The following is a 14,929-nucleotide window of genomic DNA, read 5'->3' on the forward strand; positions in this document are numbered from 1 at the left end:
ATGCCGAGGTTGTGAGTTCGAGCCTCACCTGGAGCAGGACTTTTACGGGCTCCGGCAGCCGCACCTCCCCTCCCACGCAGGGTTTTCTTTTCCCAAGCGAAAAAAAAAACAAACCCTGGAGCCGCTGCGGGAGGGTTCTCGTGGGGATGTGTCTCCCCTGCCCGGCCGAGCGTTGCTGAGCTGCTCCCGGCCTTTCCCCCCAAAAAACGTTCCCACGCCCAGCCCTGCTTCTCCTCAGAACGTGCCAATAGGGAGTTTTTGCCCCCTGCGGCTGTTTCTGGCCTGTCCCGGGGTCGGGGATGGGGTCGGGGATGGGGCCCGGTCCCCTGACGTGCTGCATCCCCCCACGCAGGTGACAGCCTGTGGCCCGGCCACCCCCTGCGCCCACGGGCAGTTCTGCGACGAGCACTTCGGGCTGTGCCTGCCCACGCGCCCCACGGGGCAGTACTGCCGGCGGGACACCCACTGCGCCCACGGCCTCCTCTGCATGTTTGGGAAGTGCCAGCAGCCCGTGCCTGACGGGCAGGAGGGTGAGCAGGGGTCTGGGGGGGGCCAGGGGTGGGGGGACACAAGGGAGAGCCCCCTCAGCCTCCCTGTGAACTGGGGGCCATGGCGCTGATGGGGCAGGGGGCAACCTCTGGCATCAGCCCCGACGGTACAAGGCCAACGGGTGCCGGGGGGGGCACCCAGCCCCATTGCTGGCAACCCCTACAGCTCCAGCCCTGTGCCCCAGCCTGGGGATGGGCTGGGGGTCCCCCCTCCCCTAATCCCCGCTTTCCGCCCCGCCAGGAGCCCGGTGCCAGCGGGACGAGGACTGCGGTGCGGGCGGCTGCTGCGCGCGGCAGCACGGCGAGCGGGTGTGCCAGCGGCGGCTGGCGCTGGCCCAGAGCTGCCACGTGCCCCCCGGGGGTCTGGCCTTCAGCATCAACCAGGTCTGCCCCTGCCAGGCCGGGCTGGTCTGCCGAGCCACCGCGCCCGGGCGAGAGTGAGTACGGGGCTGCTGGGGACCCCCCGAGATGGGGAGGGGGGCGTGGGGTCACCTGGGTCCTGCCCTGGGTGGGAGGGGATGGAAACGGGGCAGGGACGCGGGTGCCATCGACGTCCCCGTGTCCTCTCCGCAGGAAGGCGTTCGAGTACTGGCCGGAGAAGAGCGAGTGGAGGTGCCGGCAGCCCTGAGCCGGCGGCACTGTATTTATTCCCAGTAAATAGCGTGTCCAGAGCTGGCCGAGCGCCGATAAACCCGGTTGCACGCCGCGCTGAGCCCGGCTGCTGCCGGTGACCATCACCCTGGCAGCGGGGCAGCAGGAGCCCCGCTAACCCCCGCTTTGGGTCTTCACCCCTTCCCAGGAGCTGGGCGGGTCCCAGCTCCGTCCCCGTTTTGGCCCTGGCAGTGCTCCCTCCCCGGGCACCCGCTGAAGGCCCGCCCCAGGGAGAGACATTGGGGGTCATTGCAGAGGTGAGTTGCACCCAGTCTCAGCGCGGGCCCCTGGTGGCTGCGGACCCTGTGCGTTCCCCCCACACAGACCCCACCAGGCACGGCCGTGGGTCAGGTCTCACCGAAATGTTTATTACAAAGAACCAAGCGAGCGGGGCGAGTCCCCCCACACACCAATGAGAATAAATAAATAAAATACACTTTGTCGGGTCTTTAAATAAAATTTGTGGAGTGACATAAATACGGGAGGTCCCTCTGCCCGCGGGAGACCCGGGGGCCCCACGGCCCGGACCCTGGCCACCACGGGGGCGAGCAGCGAGGCAGGCAGTGACACCGAGTCCCCTCCCAAAAAAAGGGGGACACTGAGGCACACGACGGGCAGGGGGGGCTTGGCAGCAGCTGGGAGCCCCCAGCCCCCGGCCTGGCTGGCAAGGCTGGTGGTCTGGGTAAGGCAGCGACCCCGGGGACCCCCAGCATTGCCCCAAGAGGGAGCAAGGGGCTGCCCCATAAGTGGGACGAGTCAGGCCCCACGGTGAGGGCTGGATGTGGGGTGTCCCCACCCTGGTGTGATCGTCCCCACAGAAGCGGGGGGACAAGGGACGCCCTGGGGCGGGCGCAAGAGAAGGCAGTGCCCCAGGGTGCTGGGGGAGGGGGGCGCGAAGGCAGCCCTGCCGGGCAGGGGGGACAGAGAGACAGGCTCACGGACAGACGGACGGACACAGCTGGACGGGGCGAGAGCGGACAGGCACGGCGGGGGTGGCACGGGGGGGCTGGGGGGCAGGGGCCTGGCGCACCCCGGCCGTCCCAGGGAAAGGGGGGACGGCACATGGCCCCCCAAGGCAGACGGACCCGGCGGGTGCTGCCACGGCTGGGGCAGGCCAGGGCTAGGCAGCTGTTAGCACGTGTTAGAACCCCCCAAACTGGCTCAGATTTGCACCCCCCCCAATTCAGGCAGAGCCCCTCCAAGGCAAACACATGCAAACTGCCCCCCCCGGGCAGGCAGCACCCCGGGGGGACAGGGCCTGGGGCAGTGGAGACCCCTCCACTGCCCCAAGCACCCCCAAAGCCCTGCACACACCACACACACATGCACCCCCCCAGCTGCTGGGGGGCCGGGGGGAGCTGTGGGTCGCAGCCCTGCAGGGGTGCAGTGCCAGGCTGTGGGCAGGGGCTGAGGGGCAGCTGGCAGGGACCCCCTGCCACCGTCATGGCCAGCTCAGGGGTCCCCCTGCAGCCGGGTGGCAAACAGCACCATGGGGAAGCGGGGGCAGCCGGTGGGGCGGGCAGCCAGCACGGCCCCCCCACCCCGCGCCCAGGGGTGGGGGATGGGGACACGCCGGCTGTGGGCAGAGCCCTCGGGGTCCCCTTTGGTCACTTGCTCTCCCTGTGGGGCAGGGAGGGCCTGAGGCACCGCGAGATGCTGGGGCGCTGTGGCAGGGGGGTGACACCCCCCACACTGAGGAGTGGGGCAGGGGGGAGCGCCCAGGGCAAAGCAGGGGCTCCCCATGGCACGGCTGGCCAGACTCTGGCAGGGCACAAACCCCCAGGCAAGCAGTGGGGCTTGCCCCCACCCCAAAGCCAGCACTGGGGGGGCCCCCATCCCCTGCCTGCACCCACTCACCCTAACGGATGTAAACGTCCTGGCCCCAGCCCTCCACGTCACCCTGGTCGAGGCTGAGGGTCTCTGGCGGGTCGGGGCAGTAGCGGTCCTGGCCCTTGGCTCGGCCCCGCAGCCCCCGGCTCTCACGGCCGGGCTCATCCTCGTCCCAGGCGCCAGGGGGGACGCGGGGTCCGGTGCCAGGGGGACCCGGCGGCTCCTCCTCGCCGGGGTCTGTCTCGATGTCCATGCAGCAGGAATCGCCAGGCTCCGTGCCGGCCGAATCCCGGCTGCCTGGGGTCTCTGAGTCGAAGGTGTCCTGGCGGGACAGGCTGTGGGGGGCCAGGCGGGCGGGCGGCGGGAGGGGTCGGCCCTGCCCGTGGCCCCCCGCTTCGCTCGGGCCCTGCCGGAGGCGGCCGTGCTCCCCCTCGCGCAGCGGCTCCCCGGGCGCCAGGTAGGGACCCTGGTTAGGAGAAGCAACCACACCGTGCAAGGACGGACAGACGGACAGGGAGGTTAGTGGGGGGGTGGGTTAGCCGCGGGGCTGGCGGGGGGCACATGCGCTCCTGCCCAGCCTGGCCTGCCCGCACCACACCGCACCGCTCACCCAGGACACGACGGCAGCAGATCTCAGCCCGCTGCCAAACGGTGCTGGGGGTTCACTGGGGCAGGGCCAGGGCAGGAAAGGGGTGACGGGGGGGCGGGGGGAGAGCAGCGCAGGGAGGGCTGCGGGGAGGGGGCTGGCACACCAGCAGCGTCCCGCTCGCTGGAAGAAGCAGTGACAGACAACACAGGACAGACGTCCCTCCTCTGCCTCCTGCCCCAGGTGGGTGCTGTGGACCCCCCGGGTTCAGCACCATGAAGCCCATGGTGGGACAGGGCTCTGCACCCCCCCCGCAGGCAGCCCTCGCCCACAACAGGACATCCCGAAAGCCCCTTGCCGCTGCCACGGCCCCCCTAGAGCTCCGGAGGGGTGGGGGAACGGGGGCTCCAGCATCCTGGCAGACCCCAGGGAGGCACAGAGAGGACCCACATTCCCGGGGAGTCTTGGAGGGGACAGATTCCTGGGGGCCCCGACCTCCAGGGGGGCTCCAGGCCTGGGAGGGGGCACAGATCCCCAGGGGGACCCCAATTCTGGGGTTAGCCCCAGTGCCAGGCAGGGAGCAGATCCCTGGGGTGGCCTCAACCTGGAAGGGGAGCAGCTGCCCAGGGTGGCCCCGTTCCCAGGGTGGGGAGTAGGTCCCCAGGGGAGATGATCCCTGGGACAGTCCCACCCCTGGGGGCTGCAGTGCCCCTAGGGGGCCACAGGGTTCTGGGGGGGGCAATCCCAAAGATGGTCCCGCTCCTGGGGGGGCCGCAGTTCCCCAGTGTGTCCCCGAGGGTGGTGGTGGGGGGTGTCCCCGCTGCCGTCTCACAGCGCGTGCTCCTCGAGGGGTCCAGGGGAGCTGGGGGTGGTCTCGGCACCCCCGCGCCCCCAGAGGCCCAGGTTCCTGCGCAGGGAGGTGAGCACCTGTACCTGGAGGTTGGAGACGGGCGCGGGGCTGGCGGCCAGGGCGGCCGTGGCCATGGTGCGGTTCAGCAGCGGGTTGGGGGGGGTGCTGCTGGGGGGGTGCGTCGCCTTCCAGTAGGCCTCCAGGTACTCGGCCAGGTGCTCGCAGGCCTCCTCCAGCTGGTTCTCGTCCAGCACAATGTCGAACATCTCCTGGGGGCGGGAGGGGGCCGTGGGGCAGGGCGGGGCAGGGTGGGGTGGGGCGGGGCAGGGTGGGGTGCCTGGGCCCAGTGGTGGAAGCTATGGACCAAGGCGGGGCCTATAGCACAGGGCGGGGCCTACAGGACAGGGCGGGGCCTCTGGACCCAGAGTGGAGCCTGTGGTCCACGCTGAGGTGGTGGGTGGAGACTCTGGCACCTAGGGGTGGAGCTTCTGGGCCACAAATGGGTGGAGACTACACCAGAATGGGGTGGTGGGAGGAGCTTCTGGCCTGCAGGGGTGGAGCCTCTGGCAGCAGTGGGTGGAGCTGATGGCCACAGGGTGGAGGCAGAGGCTGGGGCGGGGTCAGGGAGGCGGGGCGGGGCAGGGCGGGGCAGGGCGGGGCAGGGCGGGGCAGGGCGGGGCGTACTCACGGGCGGGCACTGCGCCAGCTTGTCAGACGCCACCATCTGCACATTGAGGTGCTTCGCCTGGGACTTGCCCCGGGACTTCACCAGCCGCTGCAGCACCTGGAGCGGGAGAGGGCACCCCAGGGTGGCCGCAGGGACCCAGCACCCCCAGCGTGGCAGGGCAGGGGCTGCGGCCGTCCCCCGCCCGCCTCAGGGTCTGCACCCACCTTGGGGGAGGTGATTTTGATGTAGACGATGATGGGGGCCAGGGAGGTCTTGGCCAGCTGGGCCGGGTGGTTGATGGTGTCGGCATCCAAGGCCACCAGCTGCAGCGTCCGGGCCAGCTCGAAGATGCGCTCGGTCTCACTCTGGACCTCGGCTGCCGGGGCAGGGAGACAGCGAGGGTCAGGGGACAGCGTGGGGGGACGGGTGAGCACTTGGGGGCCGTGGGGACAACTGTGACAAGGGGAACCGATCAGGGACAGGACCAGGGGCCTTGGCCACTCCAGTGTTGCCCCAGCCCCAGGCACAGGGGGGTCACTGCAGGAGGGAGGTGGCAGTGGGCTTCCAGCGCTGGCACTGGCTGGGTGAGGAAGGGGCAAAGCCCCCCGGACCACAGGCACTTAGGGTATGGGGTCAGACAGAGCTGTGTCACCAGGGTGTCCCCAACCCCCAGACTCGGCCCAGGCTGTTGGGGTGGCCAGACCCTGCCTCATTACGGGTAGGCAGGGAGGATGGGGATCCAAGGGGCTGCGTCCCCCACTGCCCCCCACCGTGCAGGGGGCTGCCAGGGGTCCTGGCGGGTCCAAGCTACATACCCAAGACATCTGTATCAGGAGCAGGGGAGGAAGGAAGCAGCGCGGAGGGGAGAAAACCCAAAGGAAAGGAGAAAAAGGAAAGGAAAGAAAAACGTAACAGAAGATAAAAAGGGAGGAGGGGTAGAGAGACCGAGTCAAACCAGCCAGGGGGAGCACAGGGCCCCAGGTCCCCACGTGCTAGCCACCCCGAGGCGGCAGACCCCCACACCTCACCCCCACGAGCCGCGCCCCGGCGCAGGCAGGACGTGCACCCCGAGACGGATGGGCTGGGGGACGGGAGGCTGCTGGGCTGATACAGATGGAGGCTTGGGGGGTTCACGCTGCCTGGCCGGATGGGGGTCAGCACGGAGCGGCCGAGCCACAGCACCGCCTTACCCAGGCTGGAGCGCGTGCTGGAGCGCTCGATGATGGTGTGCTTGCTGGGGTTGTTCAGGACGGAGCGCTTGGCCAGGGAGATGTCGGCCGTCACCCGTGTGATGGAGATCCTGCAAGACAAAGAGGGCACAAGCGGGTGGGGGGCCAGCAACAGCAGGTGCAATCCCCCCACGTACACACCCACCCCCTTGGGGGGCTGGACGGGACCCTCCTTCCCCCCTCTTCCTCTCACCCCATGCACAGGGCTGCCTGGAGCAGAGCCTGCAGGACTCCTGCACCTCAGGGGAGAGATCCCCCCAACAGCAGACACCACGGGACAGGGTTGAGGGCCCCCCCCCGGGGTCAGGGATCCCCCCCATGGGGTTAGGCGTCCCCCTGTGGGGTCAGAGATCCCCTGTGGGGTCAGAGGTCCCCTGGCCATGCAGCCGCCTGTCTCACCTGCCATCAAAGCGATGCTTCAAGAAGTCAAAGAGGGCTTTCTGCATCATGTCCGTGACCTGGGGATGGAGGAAGGCAGGGAGGAAGAGCATGGGGCCAGGGTCCTGCCCGTGCCCCCCCCCACCCTGTGCCCCCTGCTCCTCACCTCGTAGCCCTTCAGGGATGGCCCCACCAGGATGATGGGCCGCATGGAGGGCACCACGTCGTACGGGGGCACATGCTCGGCCTGTGGGGCAGAGCCGGGCGTTAGCGGGGCCGGGGGACACACCGGGGGACGCTCGGCTTCGCCCCTGCGGGGGCAGCTCTGGGGGTGGGGAGGCTGCAAGCGGGGGGCACCCCATCCCCTCCCTGCGGGCCCTCCCGGGGGGTCCTGACGCTACTCACCGATTTCTGCTTCTGCTTCGCTACGTCCCGAGAGGCCGCGCGGGGCCGGGGGGCGAGAGAAGACAAACAAGGCATGCGTGTTATCCGCGGGCGCGGGGAGCGGGGGCACCGAGCTGGGCTGGGGGGCCCGGGGCTGCCTGTGTGTCCCGGGGGGCTGCCCCGGGGGCTGCGTGTGTGTCCCTGGGGGCTGCGCCAGGGGATGCATGTGTCCCCCCGGGGGCTGCCCCACGAGACTGTGGACAGCAGAGGCATGGAGCATCACCCTGCTCTTGGTGAGATTTGGGGTGCAAACAGGGGCTCTGCGGGGCTTGCAGAAAGGGATGGGGGACAGCGGGGGGCAGCTCAGCCCCCTCCCCGGGCCTGCTCGCCTCCACTAGCCCTTGCAGACGCCCCCGCGCCCCGGGCTGTGGTTGCGCCCGAACCCCCCCCAGCTTCTGCCCAGTTTGGGGGGGAGGAACAGTCCATACCCATTCGCGGGGGAGACAAGACAGCGGCCGTGCTGGCACACACCATGCGCACACTGGGGGGGGGGCCAGGCAACGGGAGGGGGGGGCACGGACGGATCCATCCCATGGACCATGGAGAGAGGCAGCCACGGCCTGATCCATCCCATATATTATGGGGGGAGGCAGCCACGGACTGATCCATCCCACGCATCATGGGGGGAGGCCGCCATGGACTGATCCATTCCATGGACCATGGGGGGGAGACAGCCACGGACTGATCCATCCCGTGGACTACGGGGGGGGGAGACAGCCACGGACTGATCCATCCCGTGGACTACGGGGGGAAGCAGCCACGGGCTGATCCATCCCGTGGACCACGGGGGGAGGATCAGTCGTGGACTGGTCCATCCCATGGCCCACGCGGGGGAGAGCGCCATGGACTGATCCATCCCATGGATCATGGGGGGACAGAGCCACAGACTGATCCATCCCATGGCCCACGGGGGGAGGCAGCCACGGGCTGACCCACCCCACGGTGCATGGGGGGACGGCCCTGCCGCCCTGTCCCCTGCAGCCGCTCATGCCCATGCTGCGGCGCAGGCAGGGTGCCCGGGCAGCGCGTGGCCCCAGCGCTCGGCGGGTGCCCCCGCCAGCCCTCCCAGGCAGTGTTAGGGCAGGCAGGGTGCAGCAGGCGAGCGTGGGGCCGGTGGGTGCCGTTACCTTCCTAAAGAAGGGGATGCGCTTGGTGTGGGCGGGGGGGGTGGTGACACTGCTCACGCTACTCTTAGGGGAGCGGTGGGTCTCCATGGCCTCCTCCTCCTCTAACTCATCGGGGTCAAAGGCAAAGCTAGGCATGTCCAGGGCACCTGGGGACGGAGGGGCAGCCGGAGCCGGGGAGAGGGGAGGGAGAAAAGAAGAGCGATAATGGCGATGGAAGAAGGGAAAAATGGAGATGGGGGGCCTGGGAAGAGCGGGAGGGTGGTGGGGATGGGAGGGGGGAGAAGCAGGGAAGAGGGGGGTCCTGAGGGGGGGGGGCACCCGCCTGCCTGCACCCAGGGTGGAGGGGCCGGAGCTGCGGATGAGGGGGGGTTACCCAGCGGCTGGGGGAAGGACCCCCCCAGGCTGGGCCTGCCCCGCTCAGGCCAGGGGCTGGGGGCAGCCCGGACACTCTTACCGCTGGCCGGGGGGGTGGGCCGGCGTGTCCCCGTCACCACGTCGCCCAGGCTGGAGCTGGAGTTGTCCCCCGATTTGCTGGATGGGAGAAGCACCGAGAGGGGCCCGGGGGTGAGGGTGGGATGGGGGGCTCGGGGGAGCCGGGGGATTGGGAACAAGCCCCACCTCGAGCTCAGGCGGTTCTGCCTCATCTTCTGCTCCTGCAGCAGCCGCATGTTCTCCAGCTTGACGGGGCTGGGGATGAAGCCCACCTCGCAGCCCTCCTTCACCAGCCGCCCGATCCACCAGTCGTTGTTGTACTTCTGCACCGGGGAAGAGAGGAAACACCTGAAACCCCCAACGCCCACCCCAGTGCTGCCACCCCCAGAGCGACCCCAGCCCCGTACCCCCATGCCGGTCCCCCCAGCCCGGTCCCCACCTCCTTGATGTGCAGGAAGTCTTTGGGCTCGAAGCAGATGGCCATGCCCTGCACCGGCATGTCGTCGCTGGCAGACGGGTTGTAGCCGACATTCGTCCGCACGGCAAACGCCACCGGCTTCGTCTGCCAACAGGAGAGGGCTCAGCATCCCCCCCGCCCCAAACCGCGGAGACCCCCGCAGCGAGAGCCAGTCCCTCAGGCCAGGCAGGTGCCGGTGCCGGTGCCACCAGCCAGGCTGGCTCGGCTCCTGCGGGCACCACGGCGCAGCCGCTCACCGCAGCCTGGGCTGGGGACACTGTGGTCGCAATGCCCCAGGAGCTAACGAGGGGCTCATGAGCTAATTGCCCTGGGCCCGTAGCTAAGGTGCAACGGGTGCTCAGCCAAGGTGAGAATCAGGTATCCGGGCTCCCAGTTCCACCCAGTAGACCCCACTGCCTTCCCAACACCACCCAGTGCTCTCAGGGGACAGGATGCGGCGGGGATGGAGAGCAGGGGCAGCGTGGGGGGACGGGGGGGTCCCTGTGCCCGGGGTCAGCCCCTTCCCGCAGTGGGTCCCATCCTGCCGGGGCAGGGGGTGCACCTGGGGAGGCGAGGGCAGGCAGGGGGGTCTCCAGCCCAGCCCGCCCACCTTGGCTTTCTCCAGCTGCGCCATGGCCTGGCGCTCGGCCTCCTTGCGCAGCGCCTCCCGGTCCTCCTCCAGCGACACATCCGAGTCCGAGGGGCGGCTGGTGTAGGACTCTGCTGAGCCCTGGGAGAGCGAGGAGAGGGGTCAGCCCATGCCCTGCTCCCCCAAAGTGGAGAACCCAGCCCCAAGCCCACCCCCACAGCCATCTCCCCCACCAGGACCCTCTCACTAGGGCTGGTGCCCATCATCGTGGCTTCTGGGCACGCTGGGGAGAAACCACCCCCAAAAGCTGCCTCCTCCCCAGGCAGGGGCAAGTCCCGGCCAGTGGCGTCCCGGCGGGGTTACGGCAGGCCGAGGGCCGGCGCAGCTGTTCCCACCGCTCCGGCAGGGAACGTGATACCGAGCCGGCGCCTGCTCCTGTCCCGGGCTGCTCGTCAGAGCCGGGAAGGCAGTGAGGACCCCCCATGCCTGCCCGCCGCCCCCCAGCTGTCCCCCGCCCCAGGGCAGGCCAGCGGGGATGGCGCTGTCGCCCCCCAAGGGGGGCAATGGGGAAAGGGCGCTGGGGGGTGACTCGGGGTCACCTCAGGACAAGGCTGGAGCTGGGGTGGGATTGGAGACCCCCTGCTTACCCCCCCAGCCCCTGGGGCTGGAGCCCAGGTGGGGGGCAGCAGGGAGACCCATGGGTCCCCCAGCCTTCGGGCAGTGGGTGCTGTGGGGGACGGCGAAGGCACCAACCGTCCTCGGGGAGCTGCTCCCCCCAGCCCCTCTATAATCCCCTACACTCCACCAGAGCCCCCCAGGGTCGCGGGAGCCCCAGTTCCTGATTTGTCCCGTCCTTTCCCAACACCGGGGAGGTGGGAGCCACTCTCCTTCACCCCAGCCCCTACCTTGGCCACGGGGCAGCAGACTCCAGGGGAACCCCTCCCCAGAAGCTATGGGGCAGAGACCAGCTACCCCACCTCCTCCTGCCATTGCTGGGCGTCTGGTCCTTCCTGAGCCCCTCCAGCCCCATGGCAGGACTGGAGGGGCCTTTGAGGGGGGGGTCACCTGGGGTCCAGGCACAATGCCCTCACCTTGCAGACCCCATGGGTCCCACCAGCTCCCGGGACCACCCGCTCCAACCCCCACGGAGGCGAGGGGGACCCCGCACCAAGGGCAGAGCTGGCAAGCAGGGACGGGAGAGCGCCGGGGGCCTCGTCCCGGGTGCTGGGGGGCTGCGGGGCAGGGGGACGCTCACCGGGGCGGCGGGGTGGTCTTTGCCGGCTACCTCCATGGTGGCAGGGCCGGGGGCGAGTGGGTCGGGCGGGCGCTGGGCTGTGGCGCCCGTAGGTCAGGTTTCAGCCCTGGGACGGTCACAGCCGCCCTGGGTATATTTATCCCAGTGCCGGGCAGGGAGTGGGGGCCGGGGGGGCCGCAGGGGCCGCTGCCAAGCCAGCAGGCCTGCCAAGTGCACGGGGCTGGGGAGGGCAGCTTTGGTGGCAGCTGGGTGATGCCAGGGCTGTGTCCCCTGCCTGGCACCCCCAGGAGGTGCAGGGAACCCCTGGGGGGCTACAGGACCCCAAATGCTGCCTATATGGGGGGGACACACACTCCCCCCGGCACCCACTGCAGGACAGAGAGGGGACGGGGGGCACAGCCGGGGCTGGCTCAGCCAGCACAATGCCCGCGCTCCCTCCAGACCAGGCTGGGTTGCAAACCCAGACCCCTGCCTCGGTCTCCGGGGGGACAAAGGCCCCCGCAGGCAGGCAGGACCCCCGGGACCCCCCGGGGACAGCCGCCCCCCCATCACACTCACCTGCCGGACGAAGCTGTTGGAGGTGGTGTCGGAGGAGGTGCTGCCGTCCGAGCGCTTGAAGCGGCTCTTGCGCTTGCTGTACTTGCCCTGGGGAGAGGAGAGGGGGGCAGGAGGGGAGCGCTGGAGCCCCGGGACATGGGGGCAGCTCTGCCCCCCAGCCCCAGCTGCCAGGGGTGCTCCGTCCCCTCCACCCCCGCCCTGCAAGCAAACCCAGCTCCCGGGGGACGAGAGAAGGGAAACTGAGGCAGCGAAGGGGATGGTGTTGCCCCCTGATCAGGAGCCGTGCAGCCCCCTCCCCAGGGACCTGGCATCCCCTCATCTGGGGGGCTGGATCTCCAATCTCCATGGGGAGGAGAGGGAGCTGGTGGGGCTGACTGGATTTGGGGAAGGGCCAGCTGTGGGCCCCGGCTCCTCGCCACAGCCCCCACACACCACAGTCCCCCCCAGCCAAACCAGAGCCCAACCAGCGCCCCAGGGGGAGACGGCCGCTATGGGGGGCACCCCACACCACCCCCCCGGTGCCCGAGCGCTGTGTGTGCACACACACACACACCCCCCACGCCCACCCGGCAGCCACCCCGCACCCCCACGGGATGCCCCTGCTTCCTCCAGTGCCTCCTGCTGGGATGGGCTGGGGGAGACGGGGATGGTCCAGTGCCCCCCTGCAGCACCTCCGGGGGGGGGGGATACCAGAGCACGCTGGGGGTGCCCTGGGGGGCGAGAGGCTGGGACATGCCGGGGCGAGCGGGGCTGTCACCTCCCCGGCGTCTCGGAGGGACAGCTGGGCCCAGCTGCCACCCAGCCCAGGATGGGTGCTCCCCGCATCCAGCAGCACCAGGTATTTTTAGGTCCTTTGCCCCCAGCCCCCACTGCTCCGGCCCCCCACCCACCCCATCTGCCGCTTGCTGCAGGGGATGGACGTGGCAGGGGCTTGGTGACTAAAGTCCCCGAGGTGGGGACGGTGGCCCCGCTGCCGGTGTGGGGTTCACCGCAGCCACCCAGAGACACCCCTGCGCCGGCGGCACCCAGCCCTGCCGGCACCCGGGCGGCTGGATGCGGCTGGGCCGGGCCTCCATCCCCTGCCCCCCCCAAAACCGTCACCCCAACCTGCTGATGCTCCCCAGGCTGCCATGAGGGGGGTCTGTCCCCATGGGGGTGCAAGGGAACGACAGCACCCAGCCAGACCATGGGGACAAGGTGCCCCCCACCCCCCCCCACCAGCTGGGGACACATCCCTTCGCCCACCCCCAGGCTGAAGGGGACAAGCTGGGGGGGGAGTATGGGGGGGACCACCCCGGCAGAGTTTTCCCAATTCCTAAAAGTTTGCCAGTGCGCATGACACCCCCCACACCCACCTCCCCACACCGGGGTGTGCTGGGTGGGCAAACCCCAAGGTGGGGGGAAGCAGTGACACAGCAAGCAGCAGAGCCCCCCCCCCCATGCACTCCCCAAACCTGAGGGCTGCACACCCCCTCCCCTGGGACGCTTGGTGTTATGGGGAGGGGGGGTGACAGAATTTGGGGTCCCTCCCAGGGTACCTTGGTTATGGGTGGGAGGCGTCCTGTTTTGCATGCTGGGGGCATGAAATCACCACCATTATGGGGTGTAGGGCTTGGGACAAGGGGGGCGAGCCCCATCGACTCCCCCGTGGGCTTGGGGGCACTGCCATGTGGCACCCCCAAACCCATGGGAGAATCGATGGGGCTCACCCCACACCCACGCACCCTGGAGCTGTGCGTGATGGCACCGACGCAGCCCCCCCCGTCCCCGTCCCCAAATTCCCGCGGGTGTCACCTGGAGGGCGGCGTTGTCGAAGACGTCCATCTGGATGTCCTGCGTGGAGCTGTAAGGGGTACGGGCCATGCCGCCTTCCCGCACCATGGAGCTCGCCGGGGTCGGCGGGTTTCGGGGTGGGGGACACACACAGAGGGACAAGACGATGACGATGGAGCCCAGGCCTGGTCTCCGCCGTACCGGCCCCCGCGGTGACGGCAGCCCCGGCGTGCAGCGAGCGAGAGGAGGAGGAGAACGAGGAAGGAGGAGTGGGAATGGCAGCAGGGGGGGATGAGGGATGGCGGGCGGCCGCCTCCGCCTCGGCCGCTCCCACCGCGTTCCCGGGAGGGATGGGGGATGCAGGGATGCGGCCCCACCTCCCTTCCCAGCTAGGGTATCCCCAAAGCGGCTCCGTCTCCTGGAGGAAAAAAGGGGGGGTGATGAGGATCCCCCCCTCCCCAAATAGGGGGGGCACAGTGCTGCCCACCGCAGCTTGTACACCCAGCCTTTAGCCTGGAGCAGACTTTCTTGCTGGGGGGGACCCCAAAAAGAGATGGGGGGAGACACAGGACCCCCAGGCTGTTGTGTGGCTCAGGAGGTGACATGCAGGGGCAGCCGTGGCCCCGTCCCCAAATGTCAGCGCCTGGAGTGGGATGTGTCCCCGTCAGGGGAACCTCCCTCAGGACAAGGCTGCCCCTAAACCTCCAGTTTCTCCCTTGGTACTCCCCAGGCTGGGACCCCCACGGGGTCCCCACAGCCGCACAGCAGCCCCCCCCGAGCCCCTCTGCTCCCCAGGGGCGTCCATGCCCACACACTGAGCCATCTGCACACGCTGTGCAGAGCATCCAGGGAAAGGGCACCCCAGGGACCCCACGGCAATGGGGGACCCCCGGGACTGGTGGGTCCCACATGCGGCCAGGGAAGGGGCTGCACTTGGCACCCACCAGCCCCCAGCAAGGCTGCAGCTGCCCTGCAGGGACCCCAGCACCATCCCTGCCTTCTCCTGCCAGCGGGCCTGAGGGGCAGACCACACGTGTGCTGGCATGTGCCAGGCAGGACGTGGCTTGCCTCTGCCCCCTCCCCAGGGAGCCTGCCATCACCAGGGCCGATCGCCTCCTCCGCAGGCAGGACGGGGCTGAGACCTCCCGCACTCATCTCACAGCAACTGCCCTGCAGGAGCCACCGCTGCCGGCTGTTGGAAAGTTAAAAATTCCTTGGGCCGCCCCACACCAGCGGGTCTTTCCCTGCTCCAGTTCCAGCTCCCGCAGCTGCAGGACAATGTGCCCTGGGAAGCGGGACAGCTGACGCCACATTTTCCATTATTAGCCCCCATCCATCACCGGCACCGTAAGGTGCCTACGACGGCACTGGCGCACACTTCATGGCAGCCAGGCAGGTGGGGAAGCGGGGCTCGGAGCGGGGAGAGCTGCCCAAGGTCACGCAGGCTGGCACCACCGACCCCAGGACACAGCCCTGGAGCCCCGACCGTGCCCAGCTCTGCGCCATGCGCCTGGCCGAGCTCCTGGCGTTGGGACTTCACTGACCCCCAACACCA

At 69.5% G+C, this 14,929-nt stretch overlaps 1 protein-coding gene across 1 annotated transcript; it reads right to left on the reverse strand.

Annotated features, from left to right (window-relative positions):
- Positions 1-2,590: 2,590 nt before the first annotated feature.
- CACNB1 (calcium voltage-gated channel auxiliary subunit beta 1) lies at positions 2,591-13,482 on the reverse strand (the record flags this gene model as incomplete). Its single annotated transcript, XM_082010612.1, has 14 exons — positions 2,591-3,495; positions 4,549-4,734; positions 5,154-5,249; positions 5,357-5,508; positions 6,323-6,432; positions 6,761-6,819; positions 6,906-6,986; positions 8,311-8,456; positions 8,765-8,841; positions 8,929-9,065; positions 9,182-9,304; positions 9,810-9,929; positions 11,602-11,688; positions 13,396-13,482. 14 exons carry the CDS (start codon positions 13,480-13,482, stop codon positions 3,058-3,060), a joined length of 1,899 nt encoding a protein of 632 aa, XP_081866738.1. The 3' UTR covers positions 2,591-3,057.
- Positions 13,483-14,929: the final 1,447 nt, after the last annotated feature.

The sequence above is a fragment of the Phaethon aethereus genome (assembly GCF_964289735.1).
Source record: "Phaethon aethereus genome assembly, chromosome: 25".
In the NCBI taxonomy this organism is placed as follows: domain Eukaryota; kingdom Metazoa; phylum Chordata; class Aves; order Phaethontiformes; family Phaethontidae; genus Phaethon; species Phaethon aethereus.